Source organism: Haemaphysalis longicornis, unplaced genomic scaffold, assembly GCF_048455015.1.
Source record: "Haemaphysalis longicornis isolate Haplotype H1 unplaced genomic scaffold, Haemaphysalis longicornis Haplotype H1 scaffold_8, whole genome shotgun sequence".
NCBI lineage: Eukaryota > Metazoa > Arthropoda > Arachnida > Ixodida > Ixodidae > Haemaphysalis > Haemaphysalis longicornis.
In genome coordinates, this window is record NW_027526445.1 from 174,412,573 (window position 1) to 174,429,631 (window position 17,059).

Genomic DNA, 17,059 nt, shown 5'->3' on the forward strand with positions numbered 1-17,059 from the left:
TATATCTCTTTTTGCGGACCCCAAATTCTTTTCTCCATAGTTCAAATAATCTGAAGGTAGGGTAAACAGCATGCGTTCAATTGGCTCCTTCAAAAGCAGCTGCCTGGCTGCCGAGAAGTGGCGACGGGTGACCAAAAAATGCTCGATTGATTCCTGGGCCAGGCACCGCAGCCGTAGTTCCGCGTTGCAAGGCCCTCGACTTCGTCCTTTTTTTCGCCTTAGTTTAGCGGCTCGTTTCAACAGAGGGATCGAGATTGCTCAGGGCTTGTGAATTATTATTTACTTGTATAATGATTGAGTATATAGAGGAGAAAAAGAAAAAAGTACCCAGAATCAGTCCATCTTTTTCGTCACCCACATCTTCTGTCTCTCCTTCTTCAAAGTTATGGCGCATACCCAGAGGAAGATTGGCCATGGTTCTGAACGGCCCATTTAGTCAAGTTTCGCAGTTAAGAATACGAATAATAACGACAGAAGGAGAATTATTCAGATACAGTTCTTATAGCGAGGGAAGACATAAATGAAATCAAGTATGAACTGAGGAGAAAAAGAAAGCGGATCAACACGACTGCCAGTTTGTACTTTGAGAAAACCACTCGGAGTATGCACGTGTCTCTGTTCAACATTTTCTCTTTTTATGTCTCTCCTTTGTGAAAGACCCCAAGTCGAAATGTGTTGCACACGGACTCTCTGACTGAGCTGAGCTCTGCATGTGCTGTCGACAAACATCACTGCGGAGTTTTGTAAGTACCATGGGGATAAACTACAGACTGTAGACGTGCTCACCTCTTTAAATCACTTTCCCCATCCCGGCAAAGACCTACACTAACCCTCCTCCAGAAGAAACATTTTGTCAGCCTAAACTGACGTCATCCCAGTATGAATTTTACTTTTGGGGACAAGAAAAACGATCTGGTTTCCGAATATAAATCCCAGGTATTTCGCTTCCTCTAACGCTGAACCCTGTGCACCGCACGGTGTTTATCTAAAATAATATCGAAGAAACAGTTCCATCAAAAAGCAGACCCTAAACGCACGCGCAATACGCGCGTGGCAATATCCCCACGAGGTCTACTATCATCATCGTGTCTGCACTCAGGGAAGTGAGGGAAGAGGACAGCAGCGGCCCGCAGAAAGGAGGCAATGGATTCGCAGGACGAGGTCGCGGGTCCGAAGCAGTCATGGGTGACGCTGGCCATTAACGACATCTACGCCATTGGAGCCGTCGTGCTCGGGTACTCTCTGCGCGAAGCCAAGACCGCCCACAAGCTTACAGTGCTGGTTAACGAGGATGTCGGTGCCGTCACCCGTCACCTGCTGTGCCAGGTCTTCGACGTCATCCTGCCTCTCACACAGCTGAGGTGAGCCTACCCCACGAGGCGACCGGGACGACGTACATTCACCCGTCCCTATTTCTCTGCGTCGCGCAGTATCTGTGTCTGTGCAAGCGCGTACTCCTTAGATAGCGATAATGGCATGACCTACCACCGAATCTTCGTGAATACGTTTTAAATGAATTCGTCGACGAGATTACCATGGAAGCGACGACACGATGGGGAGCGTTTGCCGGTATCACAGAAAGCTTCATAGAATGATGCCGTACTCTCAAGCCTTTCCACTAGAATGCGCTTTTTAAAGCGAAAGCTTTCTTATTGCAGTCGATGGCGATCTGTCAAAAAACTAAGACATTTCCCGATAGACCGGTTGGTGGACTGAAAAGCTCTGATAAGATCTTTGGGCACACGGCACGTGCGTTAAACCATCCTTCAACTGTGTCAATACCGTTACTCTAAAATACCGCTACCCTAACAAGCACTGCAACAGTATATCTTTATATCATAAACCACGCAGCGGTATGCATTTGGATCGTTAGTATATGCGTTATGAAATGCGCGAGAAATAGGCGCACATGTTCGTTCTTCGTTTGCGACTTCGGTCTCTGAAGGTTCGGCAATCGATTAGACGCACTTTCAGCCAAGGTGGACGCACTTTTAGCTTTTACGCTTTTCTCAACTTTCTTTAGGCGTCCTATTCTCGGCACAGTAAGTTCGCCGTAAACTGGGAATTTGCCGCAAGCCTTCTTTGATTGGCTTTCAGTTTCAGTCCCGTGCTTACGGTTGAAGAAGCAATTGTGTGTGCTTTTGTAATTTTGACGTTTCATGACTTTTACTGGCAGCATTTCTAAAGTTTGCCTTATTCCTCTCCACGTAATGCCCGAAAGTCTTCGCTGGGAATAAAAAATTAGACCAGGCTTGCATGTCACGCCCTTTCTGTGATTGGCTGAGAAGAAGGGACGTAATATAAACAGCTGGCGGGGGCGATTTCGGCACACACTGGCAACTTCAGTCTACATAAAGTGGCGTGATGTTACGTAACAGTTTGAAAGTGGCGGCTGCTGTCACCGTGAAATAGAGCAAAAAATTTCACCTATCTTCAGCCTCGTGAAATCCCCGTGTATTTGCTACAGGCAAATGTAAACAGTTTTAAATGTAACGTAAACAGTTGTCTTTCGAAAGAGATAATAGTTTTGACTTTTTCCAAGTTCGCAATAATGGCACATAAAAATAACATCCCTCATTGTGTTTTTATGTTTGGCAATAAAATACCAATTATTTGTTTGGCATGACAGTAACCTAAGAGCGCAGTACAAGCCTTTACATTACAAAGACCCCAACGAACTGCATTTGTCCACACTTCTCCTGGTAAGCTGATGGGTCACATGATTGAATTAAAAAGAAAAATAACAAAGAAAACTGACACTTTTATCCATTACTGCGCCGACTGAGTTCGAGCTTGACGAGTGAGTAAATCGGTGGCATCGGTGCGCTGCACCGTTATCAAGCGTAAGTAGCGTTTCGTTGACCTTACCGCGTCATTCAACGGGTGGTCCCGGCCATCTTATGCTTTGATCACGGCATAAACTTCTAACATAGCAGCGCACAACAGCGCGGCGGTGGTGATGGCCGTAAAGGCGATGACGCAACCCAGCTTGCATTGAAGCACAACGCTCAACTATACTACTAAAACGAATAAAAAAAATAGATGCGTTAAAAACTACTGTGTGAGGTTCTTTAGCTCAATGCCCGCCTTTCGATCACTTTTTGATCGACGTTACTTGATCACCTTGTGGTGTTGACGCCAAGTTTAACCTGAAGAAATGTATTTTTCTTGCAAGCCTCAGCTGCCATCCTAATTTTTATATTATATGCCACGTGTTTTTGCATCTTTCAAGATAGCTGGGTTGTGGTCTTTACGAGCTAAGCATCAAACTAGTCTGCATTTCGTCGTATTTATGCGTGGGTTCATCACTGACTCCTTGCGTTTTGCTTACGCAAAAAAATTATGATGAATTCACCGTGAATTCGTGCAGGTGAGAATAAGGCACTAGGAAAGGGCGGTAAATTTTCTTTCGGACAACTCGAAGTGCAGCCTATACATCTCATCATTTGCGACCGATCTCGCAGATATACTGAGATTTTTTCGCTCGCATTCATGTGTCATCTGTCGCAGTCAAAAATACATTCTTTCTTCAAATATTTCGTTCTGAACTGTGTTTTCCAGCCAATAATACTCTCCTAGAATGTCGTCCGGCGGTACTACAAGCGCTGCACTAAAGCGACGTCCATCGGCGTTTACCAGCAGACAATGGCGCGTCTATCATCGTTTCGGTCTCGCTAATGTAGCGTAAAGTAACGTAAACTAACATCACATACCTTGCGAAGGGAACGAGAAACTTTAGCCTGAAAACTCGTCTGAAATTACGAGTTAAATGAAGGACCTAAATAAGAAAATTAAAGCCGTGCCACTCAATGAGAAAGCTGTCGGAAGTGCGGAGCAGTGATGCGCCATAATATACTGTAGCGCCGTTATCTGCTCACTGCTACCACCCAACGAATTTCAAATTTCCCGCCTTCGCAGTGTTCGCGCGCCCTTTGGCTGAAACCCCGAAAGCAAGAGTTTTGTTTTTTTTCTGCTTGATTCTGCCTCCCCTTCCGCCCCCCCCCACCCCCCACCTCATGTGCCAGCGTTGCAATGACACTTATTTTCGCCTATTATCGTAAAAACAACCCAACGAGAGTTCCTAATTAAACGAACACGGGCGCTGCCACATAATTATGTATATTTTGTCCTAAATGTACCTACAGTTTTCTTTGCGCTAAACAACGGGGAGATGTATAAGAAGCGTCAGCGGTTCACGAGTTTCGAACGCTCATGACTATATAAACCGCTTGGCTTTCGAAGCCTGTGTGTTCTGCCGCAGTGACAGCCGGTACGACTGAACGCCGTGATGCTCTACCTTATTCCAGCTACGACGATAAGGGGAGCCCATGAAGTGCTTCAACGTGATAAAAAAATTACACCATCTTCCCGTAGGGGAGCCCTGAGTAGTATGCAAAGCAGCCATGGGGTCGATTCAAGTGCCCATTAGTTTGCAGTTCGTCGTTTCCGTTAGGTTGATGTACGTAGCTACCATTACATTTACAGTTTGGTTTCCATGGTAACTACCACACTTTTCACTTACCGGAACTACGAAATGGGAAATTGCGTTGAGCCCATGGCTGTTTCGCATACTACTCAGGGTTCCCCTACGGGAAGATGGTGTGATTTTATTAGATGCGACGGTGCTATGTCCCTCCCTTGTCGTTGTTGCGCCGTCCACACCCCCACTGCGCATGCTCGGCTTGTTGAACGCCCGGTGGTGTCTTACCCTTTAATGGCTCCTGGAGCGACAGTGTTACTGGTGCCTTCCTGGGCCGGCCCGGGGTGAGCCGAGCATGCGCAGTGGAGGTGTGGACGACGCCACAACATGGGACGGACATAGCCCCGACCATGAGATGCCGGAGCGACAGTGTTTCCGGTGTCTTCCTGGGCCGGCACGAGACGAGCACGCTTCCCCTTAAAGGGCTCCTGGAGTGGCAGTGTTGCCGGTGTCTTCCTGGGCCGGCGGATGGATGGACGAAGGACGGCAGACGACGGAGCCGAGAGCACGAGATGCTTTGCATCTAAAAAATAGCCGGAGGCGGTCCAAAACTCTCGCCCGTGGGACCAAGAGGGTGAGGAGGAAGCTCGACACCCCAAGGACATACGCTGCGTCCTGTTCCAGGCTAGTGTTAAAAATACGAATGTCGTCGGACAGCGCTCTGGCCATGCCCATAGCGCCGAGCTGGAGTGCGGTGGGACAGCAATCTAGACACTCTGAAAAATATTTTGTTTTATCCTTTCTGAAACTCATGTTTTCGTGACTCGTTGCGTGGCACAGCGGTGCGGACACCCTTGGGGGCCCAGAACGTGTCGGAGACGAGGCCGCCTGCTCAAGCACAAAACTCCACGTTTGGCGCCTTCCGCACCTGAACAAGGGCGTCTTCCTGGATGCGGACACCCTGGTTCTGTCTAACTGCGACGACCTGTTCGATCGCCAGGAGCTGGCGGCCGCTCCGCTCCGTGGGTGGCCCGACCTGTTTGACACGGGTGTCTTTGTCTTCGAACCTTCCGAGAAGACACACGCCCAAGTGAGCCCTGTGCTTAGTTTCACTCCGGCGCCCCTCATCGCCTGTGTGGCGTCGGTGCCTTAAACCCCATAGACATGTAGCACGGTGTTTAATGTTGCGTTAGCAGTAGGTGGGTCTTGGCGGAACGAAATACGCTTCATTCTTATCTCTCAAAGACTTCTCTTATGATTCGTCTATCGTGGCTTCTTGCGCCGTGCCATGAATTTATTATGGGATAATATATTTCACTCTTGGTTTTGCAACTTCTGCTTTTGCTTTTTTGCTTTTTGTAACTTTTGTGACTTTTGTAACATTTGTAACTTTTGCTTTTGTAACTTCTGCCCTAGGTGATAGAGGCGGCTCGGAACAACGCCGGCTTTCACGGTCTCGACCGGGACGTGCTGAACGAGGTTTTCGGGTCAAAATGGAAGAACGACCTGTCTCTTCAGCTGCCATTCCTCTACAACCTTCAGGCAAGGTCTCGCTGTAGTTTAATTTTGCATTCATACTAGAGCCAATAATCCCACTGCATTCATTTTAATATCTCTTGATAACATTTCAAATACTTGAAAAAGCCCTACAGTGCATCTTTTCTCACGGGTGCAAAACAACTAGGGTGAAAAAGAACCAAATACCGAGTCTTAATAAAATGAAATTTTTACATTTAAAAAATGCAGCGAAATGGGATTATTCATGTCCCTGCGTTTTTTATGGTGTGCGTTAGGATCCAAGAAGAAAACAGTTACAAATATGGCATTCCAACATCATTGGTCTACGTAACAATTTGAAGTGTTGGTACAACTTGTGTCATCGTTCAGTACAAACATCGCACCGTAAATTGTGCAAGGTTCAGTTCGGTAAAGAAGACTGAAAGTTTTCAGCGAGAAGCAGTGAGCTGCAATTTCGGGACATGCTTTTTCCAGAAGCATTTTCGGATCTGCATGGTTCACTGTATCTGGAGTATGTGGACTGTCAAACACTTGCAAAAATTCTGGCAGGAATTACCCCCGCAGTGATTACAAATGACCGCATTCGCTAAGGTGGGATATTCGTTACGGAAATCTTCATGCGGCTCATTTGAGAGTAATCGCTCTTGCATCCTGCCTGATAGTTACGTGCATCGGGAAGCCTTCAGGAAGGGAGGCCTCAAGACACTATCAGTTCACTACAAGCATTACTGCTCATGTTCCCCAGGCGGATATTTGGCTGGGGGCATACACGGTTGTGCAGAATAGTGGATTAGGATGAGGGTGGAACGCTGGTGATGATGGTGATGGGCGTTGCAGTGGCGAGGATGATGATGAACCTACGGTCTGCTCACATACAATCTTGGGCATATGCAGCAATGGCATTTTTTGCAATATCGGTCTTCCACCTCTATGCATACCATACCAAAATATTTCATTGAAATCAAATAGGCGCATTTCCACTCTCTGGTGACACGCAGAGCTCTGCGGGACGGCCTTTCTACGACGAGGCTTACCGCCAGTACGGTGCGTCGGAGACCAAGATCGTCCACTTCTGGGGATTCCACAAGCCATGGACGCAGCCCTACAACCGCACGAGGCGGGAAGTTCACCCTGCGCCCGGATGCCCTCACCACCCGGAGCATCTCCAGAAGTGGTACTACTATTTCGTCTTTTGTCTTGCCCTTGTCTTAACGAGCAGCCATCACTCTCACAATTGCGCTTCCGTGTACTGACATTGGAGCCGATTTGACGGAAATGTTTTCGCTGCTTTCAACCGAGATCGCACTTCTACGCGTTTAGCGCAAGGGTAGGACTTGCCACGGTGTATACTACTATTCTACGGCATAGACAAGTCCATCGACGCAGGGCTAAGTGCTTAAATTTGTTGCACGCCTCGTTTACATTGAGCGATTTGTAAGACTGTAAAACACTTATGGCTACGCAGAATAGGCAATCTTGCCATTCTTACTACATGCCAATGTCTCCCTCGTATTATTATTTTGTTTCTTTTTTGCTAACTAGCTGTTTCCGTGGCATCTTTTCCCATTCCCCGAAACCAGCAAAAAATCCTGTAGGTGACTGTAAACACCGGCAAAGCTGTCAGTTGTCCACTAAAAAGGTGCATCTCCATTTCCTTCCCTCCATCTTTCCTTCGAAGGGTGCCAAGTGTTTGTAGCACTGTCCCATATACGTATGGGGACAGACAGAAAACTGCGACTGCGCGCAATGTCGCTTCAGACTTTCTGATGTTTGATGTCACAGTCAACACATTTAATGACCCGCTAGATGATGATGAAAGCGAAAAAAGTAAAATTAACTAAAATTATAGCGAAAGTCATGGAAAATTCCCCTTCATATATTCGTCTTGAAACGATGACAAAGTTGATAAACGCGGGCTCCTCCATGTCTTTCTGTCTCGTTTGTTGTTGCTGTTTTTTCGCCAATTTATGAATTAAGGAGGTAATATCCTAGAAAGGATAGTGGTAAACTTTCCCAGGAGACGAAAGATTTGATTAGAAAACCGCAAAACATTACAGTCTCCACCCCAGCTGACAGAATATAACTATCGGTGCTTTCGAAGTTAATAAGCGTAAGGCAGTTGGCATACGGAAGTAGAATATGGAGGAGACGTTTGAGCGGGCTGTTAAGAACGGGGGTAGCCTGAAAGTAGTGAAGACGTGTCTAGGCATGCGTAAAAATCCGATGTATGCACTTAAAAAAACAAGGCAATGTTATCACAAATAGGGATCAAATATTCACAGTAGCGGAGGGGTTGTATAGGGATATGTGCAGTAGCCGAGATATCCAGGATAATCCCGAACGAGGAAGTAGTTCCAAGGAGGTAGACATACCGCCAGTAACGACACAAGTAGTAAAGAAGGCTTTGAAAGAACTGCAAGGGGGCAAAGCACGTGGTGAGGATCAGATAACAGCAGACCTCTTGAAGGATGGCGGGAAAATTGCACTGGAAAAACTAGCAAACCTGTGTACGATTGCGAGTGTACCGGAATTTTCGATGAATGCGAACATCATCCTAATACACAGGAAAGGTGGCATGAAGGACTTGAAAAACTACCGGCTGATCAGCTTATTGTCAGTCGTCACCAAAGTACTTACCAAGGTAATCGCTAACAAAATTTTCCACCTTAGATTTCTTTCAACCTAATGAACAAGCAGGGATACGTAAAGGCTATTCTACAACGGACCATATTTACACGATAAATCAGGGGATAGATAAATGCCCGGAGTATACTCAGCTCCTATATATACCCTTCATAGAATATGAGAAAGCAGTTGACTCGGTCGGAACCTCCGGTCCAGCAGGCATGTGGAATCAGGGTGTAGACGCGCATTACTTCAGAATACTAGGGGATATCTATAATGGGTCCACAGCTATCATCATCCACTATGAGGAGAGCAGCAAAATACCTATAAGGAAGGGCGTCAAATAAGAAGATACAATCTGCCCAATGTTATTCACAGCATGTTTACAAGATGTATTCAGAGCATTAAATTGGGAACATGTGGGCGTAAGGGTTAATGAAGAATACCTTACTAACCTCAGATTTCCAGATGAAGTTGCCTCGCTAAGTTACTCGGGAGACGAATTGCAAAGCATGCTTACCGCAATGGACAATGTAGAACCGTGGGCCTGAAAATTAATATGCAGAAAACTTAAGTAATGCTCAATAGCCTCGGGACAGCACAGCGGTTTGGTATAGGTGGCGAAGCAATGGAAGTTGCAAGCGAATATATCTACTTAGGCGAAGTAGTGACCCCGGATCCCAGCCATGAGACAGAGATAATTAGAAGGATAAGAATGGGGTGGAGTGCATACGGCAGACATTCTCAGATAATGAATAGCAGCCTACCATTGTCCCTGAAGAAGAAAGTGTATGGCAGCTGCATCTTACCGGTGCTCACGTACGGGGCGGAAACTTGGAGGCTCACTTAAGGGGATTAACTTAAATTGAAGACGACTCAGCGAGCAATGGAACGGACGATGATAGGTGTAATGTTAAGTGACAAGAAGAGAGCGATGTCGGTCAGGGAATAGACGGGTGTTAAGGATACATTACTACAAATTAAGAAGAAATGGGCGTTTGCAGGGCATGTGATACGAAGGCAAGATAACCGTTGGTCGTTGAGGGTAACCGAACGGATCTCTCGAGAAGGTACGGGTGGCAGGTGGCGGCAGAAAGTGGGTGGGCAGATGATTTCAAGAAGTCTGGAAGGATAACTTTGTCCCAGGTTGCACGGGGCCGGGATAATAATTATAGATGTAGGTGAGAGGCCCTTTGAACTGCAGTGGGGTTAGACAGGCTAATGATGATGATGATGATGTTGTTGTTTTTGTTGTTGATGATGATGGTGATTCAACTAGCCCGCCATTACATCTTAATGTAGTTTGTTCTTTGAGTCACATCCGCCTTCTGTTGTCGTTTCCTTACATGCCGGCTGGCTGGCGGACAAGAAATAATTTTCCTATCTTGAAGCATGGTTCCAGTGTTCTGGGGGATGTTCTGATTCAATAATTTCACCTTTTCTTCCCACTTCCGGTTGCAGGTGGCAAGTGTTTTCGCGGCATGTTCTGCCCGAGCTGGCTCGCTACCCGGGCGGAGATGGCCAGAAGCTAGAGGTGTGTACCCAACTCGGTACTTCTCACTGTACTCTGTGGAAGAACGAAATTTGCCCATTACGCAGACCCACAGTGCATAATGATCGACAACAATGATCGGTTAGATGACTCTGCGTTACCTGTACATAAAGTGCGGCATTTGCTGGCGGCTGTGAAAAAAAAAACAACCGCTGCGATGTGGGTTTGGTTTCTAAAGCTGCCTTTTTCGCGGTGAATTTTATGAATGCCAGACCGAGCATCGCCTCAGAGGCGTACTTACACGAAATTTCAAAGTTGGGATAACTTTGTAAAAGGCCTCCTGTGTATAAGGCGATATCTCCAAGCTAGTTTCATTAGTAACCGTTCAGTATAACATATTTTAAACACATTTTAATCTTTGCGCGCACGAGAAAGCTCTCAGTGGGTCAGCATGGCGCCATCTGCTTCTGGCCCCAAACAAACTGCCGACGTCAGAGCTTTTTTCAAAGCTCTTTGATGTAGGAAGTTGCGAAACTCCGCCTCAGAAAACGGCCCTCACCTGGACCCCCGCCCCCCTCCTGCTTTGGGTCGTGCGTACAGTGGCGCCACTGCGGCCTCCGCAAGCACTACCCAAAAAACAAACTAATTATTGAAACTGATAATTTAACGTTAAATTTTATTTTAAAGGAGCATAATTCTTTATTTTTGTACTTTCCTAAGTTATTCATTGCTTCCTTAACTGCGGTTTTTTGCGGAATTGTTTCTACATCTGCGCAACTGCCTCGACCGATTGGCACTTGTGTGGCACTCCGGCACAACATAGGTTCGACTTGAAGTACTAAGTTCACAGTTGTCGCTCGGCCTTCATCACACTGTATGCGAAAACTAATCCAGTATCTGATCAAGCAGCTCTAAATATTCCTTTCAAGCTTGCGTCAAGCCTTCGAAGCGAATTTTTAACTCTTTTTTTGCCGCCGGAAGACCGCATATGACGCGGAGCAGACGACAATGCGCAGGCGATAACGCATCTTATTGAACACGGACGCATTGTTTTACTACTCTTGGTTCGAATGCATATAAAACACTTCTGTGGTTGAACACCCAGGGCTTCTGCACAAAAAATTTACTTAAGTACCCAAATACCATTTTTCGCCCAGCCCGTAGATTGGCGAACCACGCGTGGCAGTAGATCGCCGAGGCCACGAATCACGTTGTATATGTAGGAAGCAGGCGTGAAGCGGATGCGGCTTCCCACATTTATTTACGTCGCATAGGCCCGGCCGGAACGAGCGGCCGCCCGTGTGCTGAGTCCCGTTCCATCCGTGTGTCGCGTGGAACTGCTCACGTGGCCAGGCCACGCTGATGGTGATTGTGGCGCTCACCATGACGATGGCGATGGTGTCGCTACAGGGCTCCACCCCTAGCGTGTAGCACGTATGAGAAATAGAGGACGGTTGTTCGGCGGAACAAAAAAAAACTATGTACAGGTATGTACAACACCGGTGATCAGTAAGATTTGTCCGTGGTCAATGTCCTTACACTGTCATGTCGGTCCAGGTAGGGCGTCCGGTGTGCGCATTTCCCTCAGGGGGTCTTGCCTGGGAGGGGCGCTGAGGCCGCCGGCAGCCAGGGACGTCCGGCGGTGCGTAAACTGTCAGGAGCGGCCACAGGCACAAGAGATGTCCCATACAGCTTGAGTGTTCTGTCTTCTCCATGAAGCAAGCCAAGGAGCCGGGAAAACACTGTGTACGACTGTTGGATGGCTCCGTCACGTAGGTAGCTTTTTCATTGCACGGAGCACGGTAACGTGTGCGGCGGAAGCGGCGCAGTTCGTGTCGCTGTCGAGCACGTGCAGGGTGGTGCTGAGACTGCGTTTGGGGAACATGTCGATGGCACCAGTCTCGCGCGAGTCGCTTGTGGGACCGACGGTGGCTGGGAATCGGAAGTGTAGTCAAGTGTGCGCATACTGGCAAGGTCGGCGTGTGCGGATCGTTGTTGGGCGTCGTTCGAGTGCCGACGAACCAAGGCGTACGCACGGGGAGGGTGTTGGGCGTCACCTACGACGTCGCCTGCGGTTGCGAAGCTGGACATCGTCCTTGATCCGAGTGTCAAGACCACAGGAACTGGCACGGGATTGCGTCATCAGGGTTCGAGGCGCAGGACTTTCGCAGCGTTGAGTAGGCGATATCGCAGAGGACGTGTCTTGCCTGGAAGGCCGCTCTTGCGATAGTGTCCCGACGTCTGTAGGTGGTGCTGTTAGGAATGCCTCTGTCTCGACGGCGCCTGAGGCAGTGGTGCCTATGACGGCCAGCGAATGTGTCTCTGGAGGTGAAACCCCATTGGAGTATACACAGGCTGTAGATGACGGTTGTGTAGGCGACTGAGGCGGAAGGGAGGTCGCCGCCACGGTAGTGGGTGGCTCACCGGTGCCTGCGCGTAGGGTGGTAGCAGCGAGCGAGGCGGGCGGTGGTAGGCGGGCGCCCGTGATGTCGTTGGCCGCCAGTGCTCTCGTGGAAGTTGCGGCTGCCGTGCTAGAAATGGAGAGCAGGGTGTCGGCGTTGGTGAGAGGACGTCGCCATGCTGGGTGGCATGTAGGGTACCGTGTGCGGCGCCGTAGCGTGTGCAAGCTGTGCGGGTACCTCGTGTGCTGCAGGCGGCGGCGGGTCGTCTCGATAGCCATAGTGCTCGAGCACGGCAGCCCGAAAGTTGGCTGTACGTCTGGTCGTTGTAGATATGGCTGCCGCGCTGGAGGTGGAGTCCAGAGGGGCGACACTAGTGGCAGAGGACGAGGGCCATGGCGCGGGGGGTACAGTGAGCGGCTGTGAAGCGTCCGCGGAGCGTCCTTGTACTTCTCCTGATGCAGGCCGAAACAGGTCGTCCGTGAGGTCATAGTGCGCGAGCACGGCAGCGCGAAGGTCGTCGTAGGGGGTTCCGCTGGGCGGTGGTATGGTGATGGCGCAGCGGAGATCGAGCGGAAGCGTTTCCCAAAGGATGGAGTGCTTGGACGGCTGTATGGTAACGTAGTTCAGCGAGAACGTTGCCTCAAGCTTGATAAACCAACCTCGAAGGTTGCGTGGCCCGAACTCCGGTATGGGCGGGTCCCCCTCCCGTCGCCATGTCGGTGTACCGCTGGCCGGGTGACAGGCGCGGAAAGTCCGGGTCACCACTTTGTAGGAAGCAGGCGTGAAGCGGATGCGGCTTCCCACATTTATTTAGGTCGCGTAGGCCCGGCCAGAACGAGCGGCCGCCCAGCCTCTGAGCCCCGTTGCATCCGTGTGTCGCGTGTAGCTGCTCAAGTGGCCAGGCCCTACTGATGGCGATTGTGGCGCTCATGATGACCATGGCGATGGTGTCGCTACATATAGTTTATTTTGCCACCAACAGATGGCGCCACTGTGCGAGAAAATTTGAAACAGTGGGACCGATCAGGGGACCACTTTTTGATGCATAGGGCCTATGGGAAGTTCCGCAACGCCCATATCAAGTAACTCTGGGCTTTCGTGACATGGCCAACGCGTTGGCTGCGGTTGGTGCGCTCTGTTTCACCGTTAGGGTTTGGGAACAGGCGTCATGCTGCCCGGCGCATGGAGATGGTGGAGATTACGGCCGGTCTGGGCACTCACGCGGGCGCCTAACCGGCAGTGGTACGACAAGAACGGTGACGTCAGGAGCACCCTCCTGTCACGGTGGCCGCCTCGGTGTTCTTTTAGTAGAAACCGAGCCTGACACGAATAAACGACTCTGTAAATAACTATGTACGCTGCTCTCAACCGTGTGATGCGTCATTCTATGATTTGTGGGCTGGTAGGCGCTCACAACAACAAAAAAAAACTTAAAATTTTTATGTCTGTACTCCTTTACCGTAGCTTCCAGGAGCATCTGCAAGCTGTTCAGACAACTCCAACAGCATTGTCGCACATCTAACGACATTATTCTTCCCATCTGCTGGTCTTGTGGACCCGAAAACTGGACACATGACACATGGACACGTGGTTTTGACGCATGTCCACCTGAGCGTCTTGACCCTAACAGTCGGTCACCAGGTGGCTGCATACTTAAGCGTAGGTTGTTTGGCTTCATTGTCGCCCACTTCATTTCCCCCACCCCTGCCTTGATGGCGACAGCGGAGTAACTCCTACGGTACACAAAACAGAATAACCACCTCAACTCTCACTGCAACCCAGTTGCCATCAACACCCCACGCGCTCCAAAACTCAGTCGAAATTTTCTCAGGCAATGTTTTGCCAACGCCCCTTATACCCGAAGGTATTTTCCGTGGATGGTACGCTGTTATTTCGATGACCTTACTGCTCATCATCTACACCGACGATCTCCGTAACAAAATGACCCTAGTCCATACATCGAATCAGGCGTAATGAACTCACACGCTGCCTCTTTCTGCCCACTGTTCTATTCGCAGTGGTTTTGCACGAGTAGTAGGGAGCCGTGAGTAGCCTAGCTCTCTTCGCTTACGTAAACTAACCCTACCTAACAGGCTTTCCTCAAATGGGCCCAGCACGCTCGCTCCTGACACATCAATCAACCCCAACATGCATCAGATTCCAAACACAGCTTACCCTCCAAGCCCCTTTTTCCTACTTGAGCTAGAGCCCATGTCCGTCAAAAGCCCCTCTTTTTGTCCCTCCCTCCTTCCCTGTCCATGTCCAATGAGTGCATGCGTGGGCGTTTTTTAAACCTTCATCGGGGGACTGCGTCATAGGAATTGATAAAAAAAGAATGTGTAGCAACGTAAGGGGCTTTTGATTTATGTAAAATTCTTAGAGTTACAGCTTATCCTTCAGTAGTTTCATGTTGGGATCAAACTTTTACAAGCTGCAATTCGCGCCGGTAATCTATCGCCATAGTTCCCCTTGATGTGAATATGAATATAGGCATGCAGATCTTCCCGTCGGCAGGCATATATTACGCCTACTTTTCACGACTTCTCCTTGAACGTAGCAGGGGTCGTCCAAAGCAGATGTTCCACCGACAGACGAGCACCGCCGCGACGGCGGCGAGAGTGACGAGGAAGAATACGAAGGCCTCGGCACGTTCCTCAACATCCAGCGGCTGCTCGACGCGGCCGTAAAGGCGGCGACGCCGCAGGCCGATGAAGAGGACGACGACTTCCCCGATCCCGCCTCTTCGCTGGACTCGTCCTTTAGCGACGACAATCACGACGAATAAAGGAAAAGCAACATGCGCCTTCGAAACAAAGCTCCTTCGGTTGTCGGGTTTTTCGTTTAGGAAAAGCATTATTCCTTACGGAAAGCAGACTCGGCTGCACAACGGTAAATAAATGGAACCTGATTTTTTGTCGCCATGTTAATCACAGCAATACGGGGTGCAGGGCTACCTCTTTTGCCTCATTTCGCCATTTTTCTTGACGTTAAGGAGGACACAACACCGATGAAAAGTCCTTGACTTTCAGGGGAACACAATACCGATGAAAATATCGATGAACTGTATGCAGATGTCCTATATAAATTACTCATTTATTTTCTCAATAATGGCTAGGACAGGTGATGTACGTGCTGGTCCAACACTGAGTTGAACATTGATGGGTTTTAGCCTCGTTTTTTAGTAATCTCGACCTAATAATCACTCGCAAGGTAGAAGGAAACAAACAGTTCACTGAGGTGATAGAGAACTGGCTCTGAAGAGCGACATTTCGTTGTCGTAAAGGTACAACTAGCACACGTTCCGCATGTTGCAGAACGTTTTACAGCGGAGCTATTATAGGTTGCGTCACCGTTTTGGGGGGTGGGGGGTGGGGGGGGTCAGTAAAGGAGGTGAGCCGCTCCCCTCATCCTCACTTCGGCGCTTCCTCTTCTTTTGGCCACCTGTCACCATCCGATGTTTCGTATTTCGGTAATAGATGGCGTATATTTCTCCTGCAAGAAGGTCTTCCTAGCAAGGCATTTGTGCTTAGATGTGGAGCCGGCCTTAAGGAGACCGGCGGAGGCTTACTCTCTCTACGCTGGCTTTCCCACATTGGGTATCCCAGAGAAACCTCCTCACACCCTCACTTGGGCACACTCTTTCCCGTCAGCCGCCTGATTGCGTCCTGCGCCTGACATTTTGATATAAGGGGGCGTATATTGCCCTGAAAGATGTCTTCGCAGGCGTGCATTTGAGCTTGGAAGTGAAGCAGACTTTAATAAGGTTGGTGTAAACTTGGTTCGTGTAAGCTGGCTTTATCACATTGGTGTGTCACAGTGAAGCCTACTCACAGTCCCACCAAACAATTCCCCGGAGAGACGGCGGGAACCAGGAAGGCTAAGAATAACCAGCTATGTATATCCTGGCAAAGCCGAGCTAAGCCACTTCTAATTTGAGATGCAACGCATCTCTTTAACTCGCCTTGTCCCGTGTCGTTGTCGCGGCGTAGTCGTCATCCCTCCCCCATTGTCCTCGCCGCGGCAGCTGCGCGCTCCGCCGCTCTCACCGCAGCGCCATCTGTGCGTCAGCGCGGTCAGCGCGCAGCTTGCGCTTTGCTGCGCTTGCTGCCGTCGCCGTGCCAGCTGCGCGTTAGCGCGCAGCTTGCGCTCGGTTAAAAATTTACACCATCTTCCCGCGAGGTGAACCATGGGGTAGATGCGACGCATCGGGGGTGAACATGCTGCGTAAATAGGATACACAACAACAGCAATCCACACGCTGACATCGCTAACATAACGGAAACGCAACGGCAAACCCCGATGCGTCGCATCTATCCCATGGTTCCCCTCGCGGGAAGAGGGTGTAAATTTTTTTTTGTTCTAGGTGGTAATAGGCTGGGCCCCACACCTGAACCAATTTAGCAGTTACTGCCACCTTTTCAAATCAAAGCTTTAGTGTCCTCACCGATGCCGTTGTGCGCCAATAAGCCATGCGGGAAAGTTGAATTTCTCCGGCGATGAGCATGAATCTTCGTGGGGGAAGGAAAGAAAAAAAAACGCTTCCTGTGGCCGGAATCAAACATGGGTTCCTCGCGTTATGAAGCTGGCGTCTCTCCTATTGTC

At 49.2% G+C, this 17,059-nt stretch overlaps 1 protein-coding gene across 1 annotated transcript; it reads left to right on the forward strand.

The window, feature by feature from the left end:
• The first annotated feature begins 1,120 nt into the window (after nucleotides 1-1,120).
• On the forward strand, nucleotides 1,121-10,095 carry LOC144148594 (glycogenin-2-like). Its single transcript, XM_077680108.1, has 5 exons — nucleotides 1,121-1,361; nucleotides 5,261-5,510; nucleotides 5,837-5,967; nucleotides 6,937-7,112; nucleotides 10,025-10,095. The coding sequence occupies exons 1-5, from the start codon at nucleotides 1,144-1,146 to the stop codon at nucleotides 10,093-10,095; spliced, it is 846 nt and encodes a 281-aa protein (XP_077536234.1). The 5' UTR covers nucleotides 1,121-1,143.
• The last annotated feature ends 6,964 nt before the right edge of the window (nucleotides 10,096-17,059 follow it).

Bases quoted from the DNA above. Each gene is read 5' to 3' on its own strand.
- LOC144148594 (XM_077680108.1), top strand. From the start codon at position 1,144: ATGGATTCGCAGGACGAGGTCGCGGGTCCGAAGCAGTCATGGGTGACG. The intron at 1,362-5,260 runs GTGAGCCTACCC...TGCGTGGCACAG, and splicing joins CTGCCTCTCACACAGCTGAG to CGGTGCGGACACCCTTGGGG. The intron at 7,113-10,024 runs GTACTACTATTT...TTCCGGTTGCAG, and splicing joins CCGGAGCATCTCCAGAAGTG to GTGGCAAGTGTTTTCGCGGC.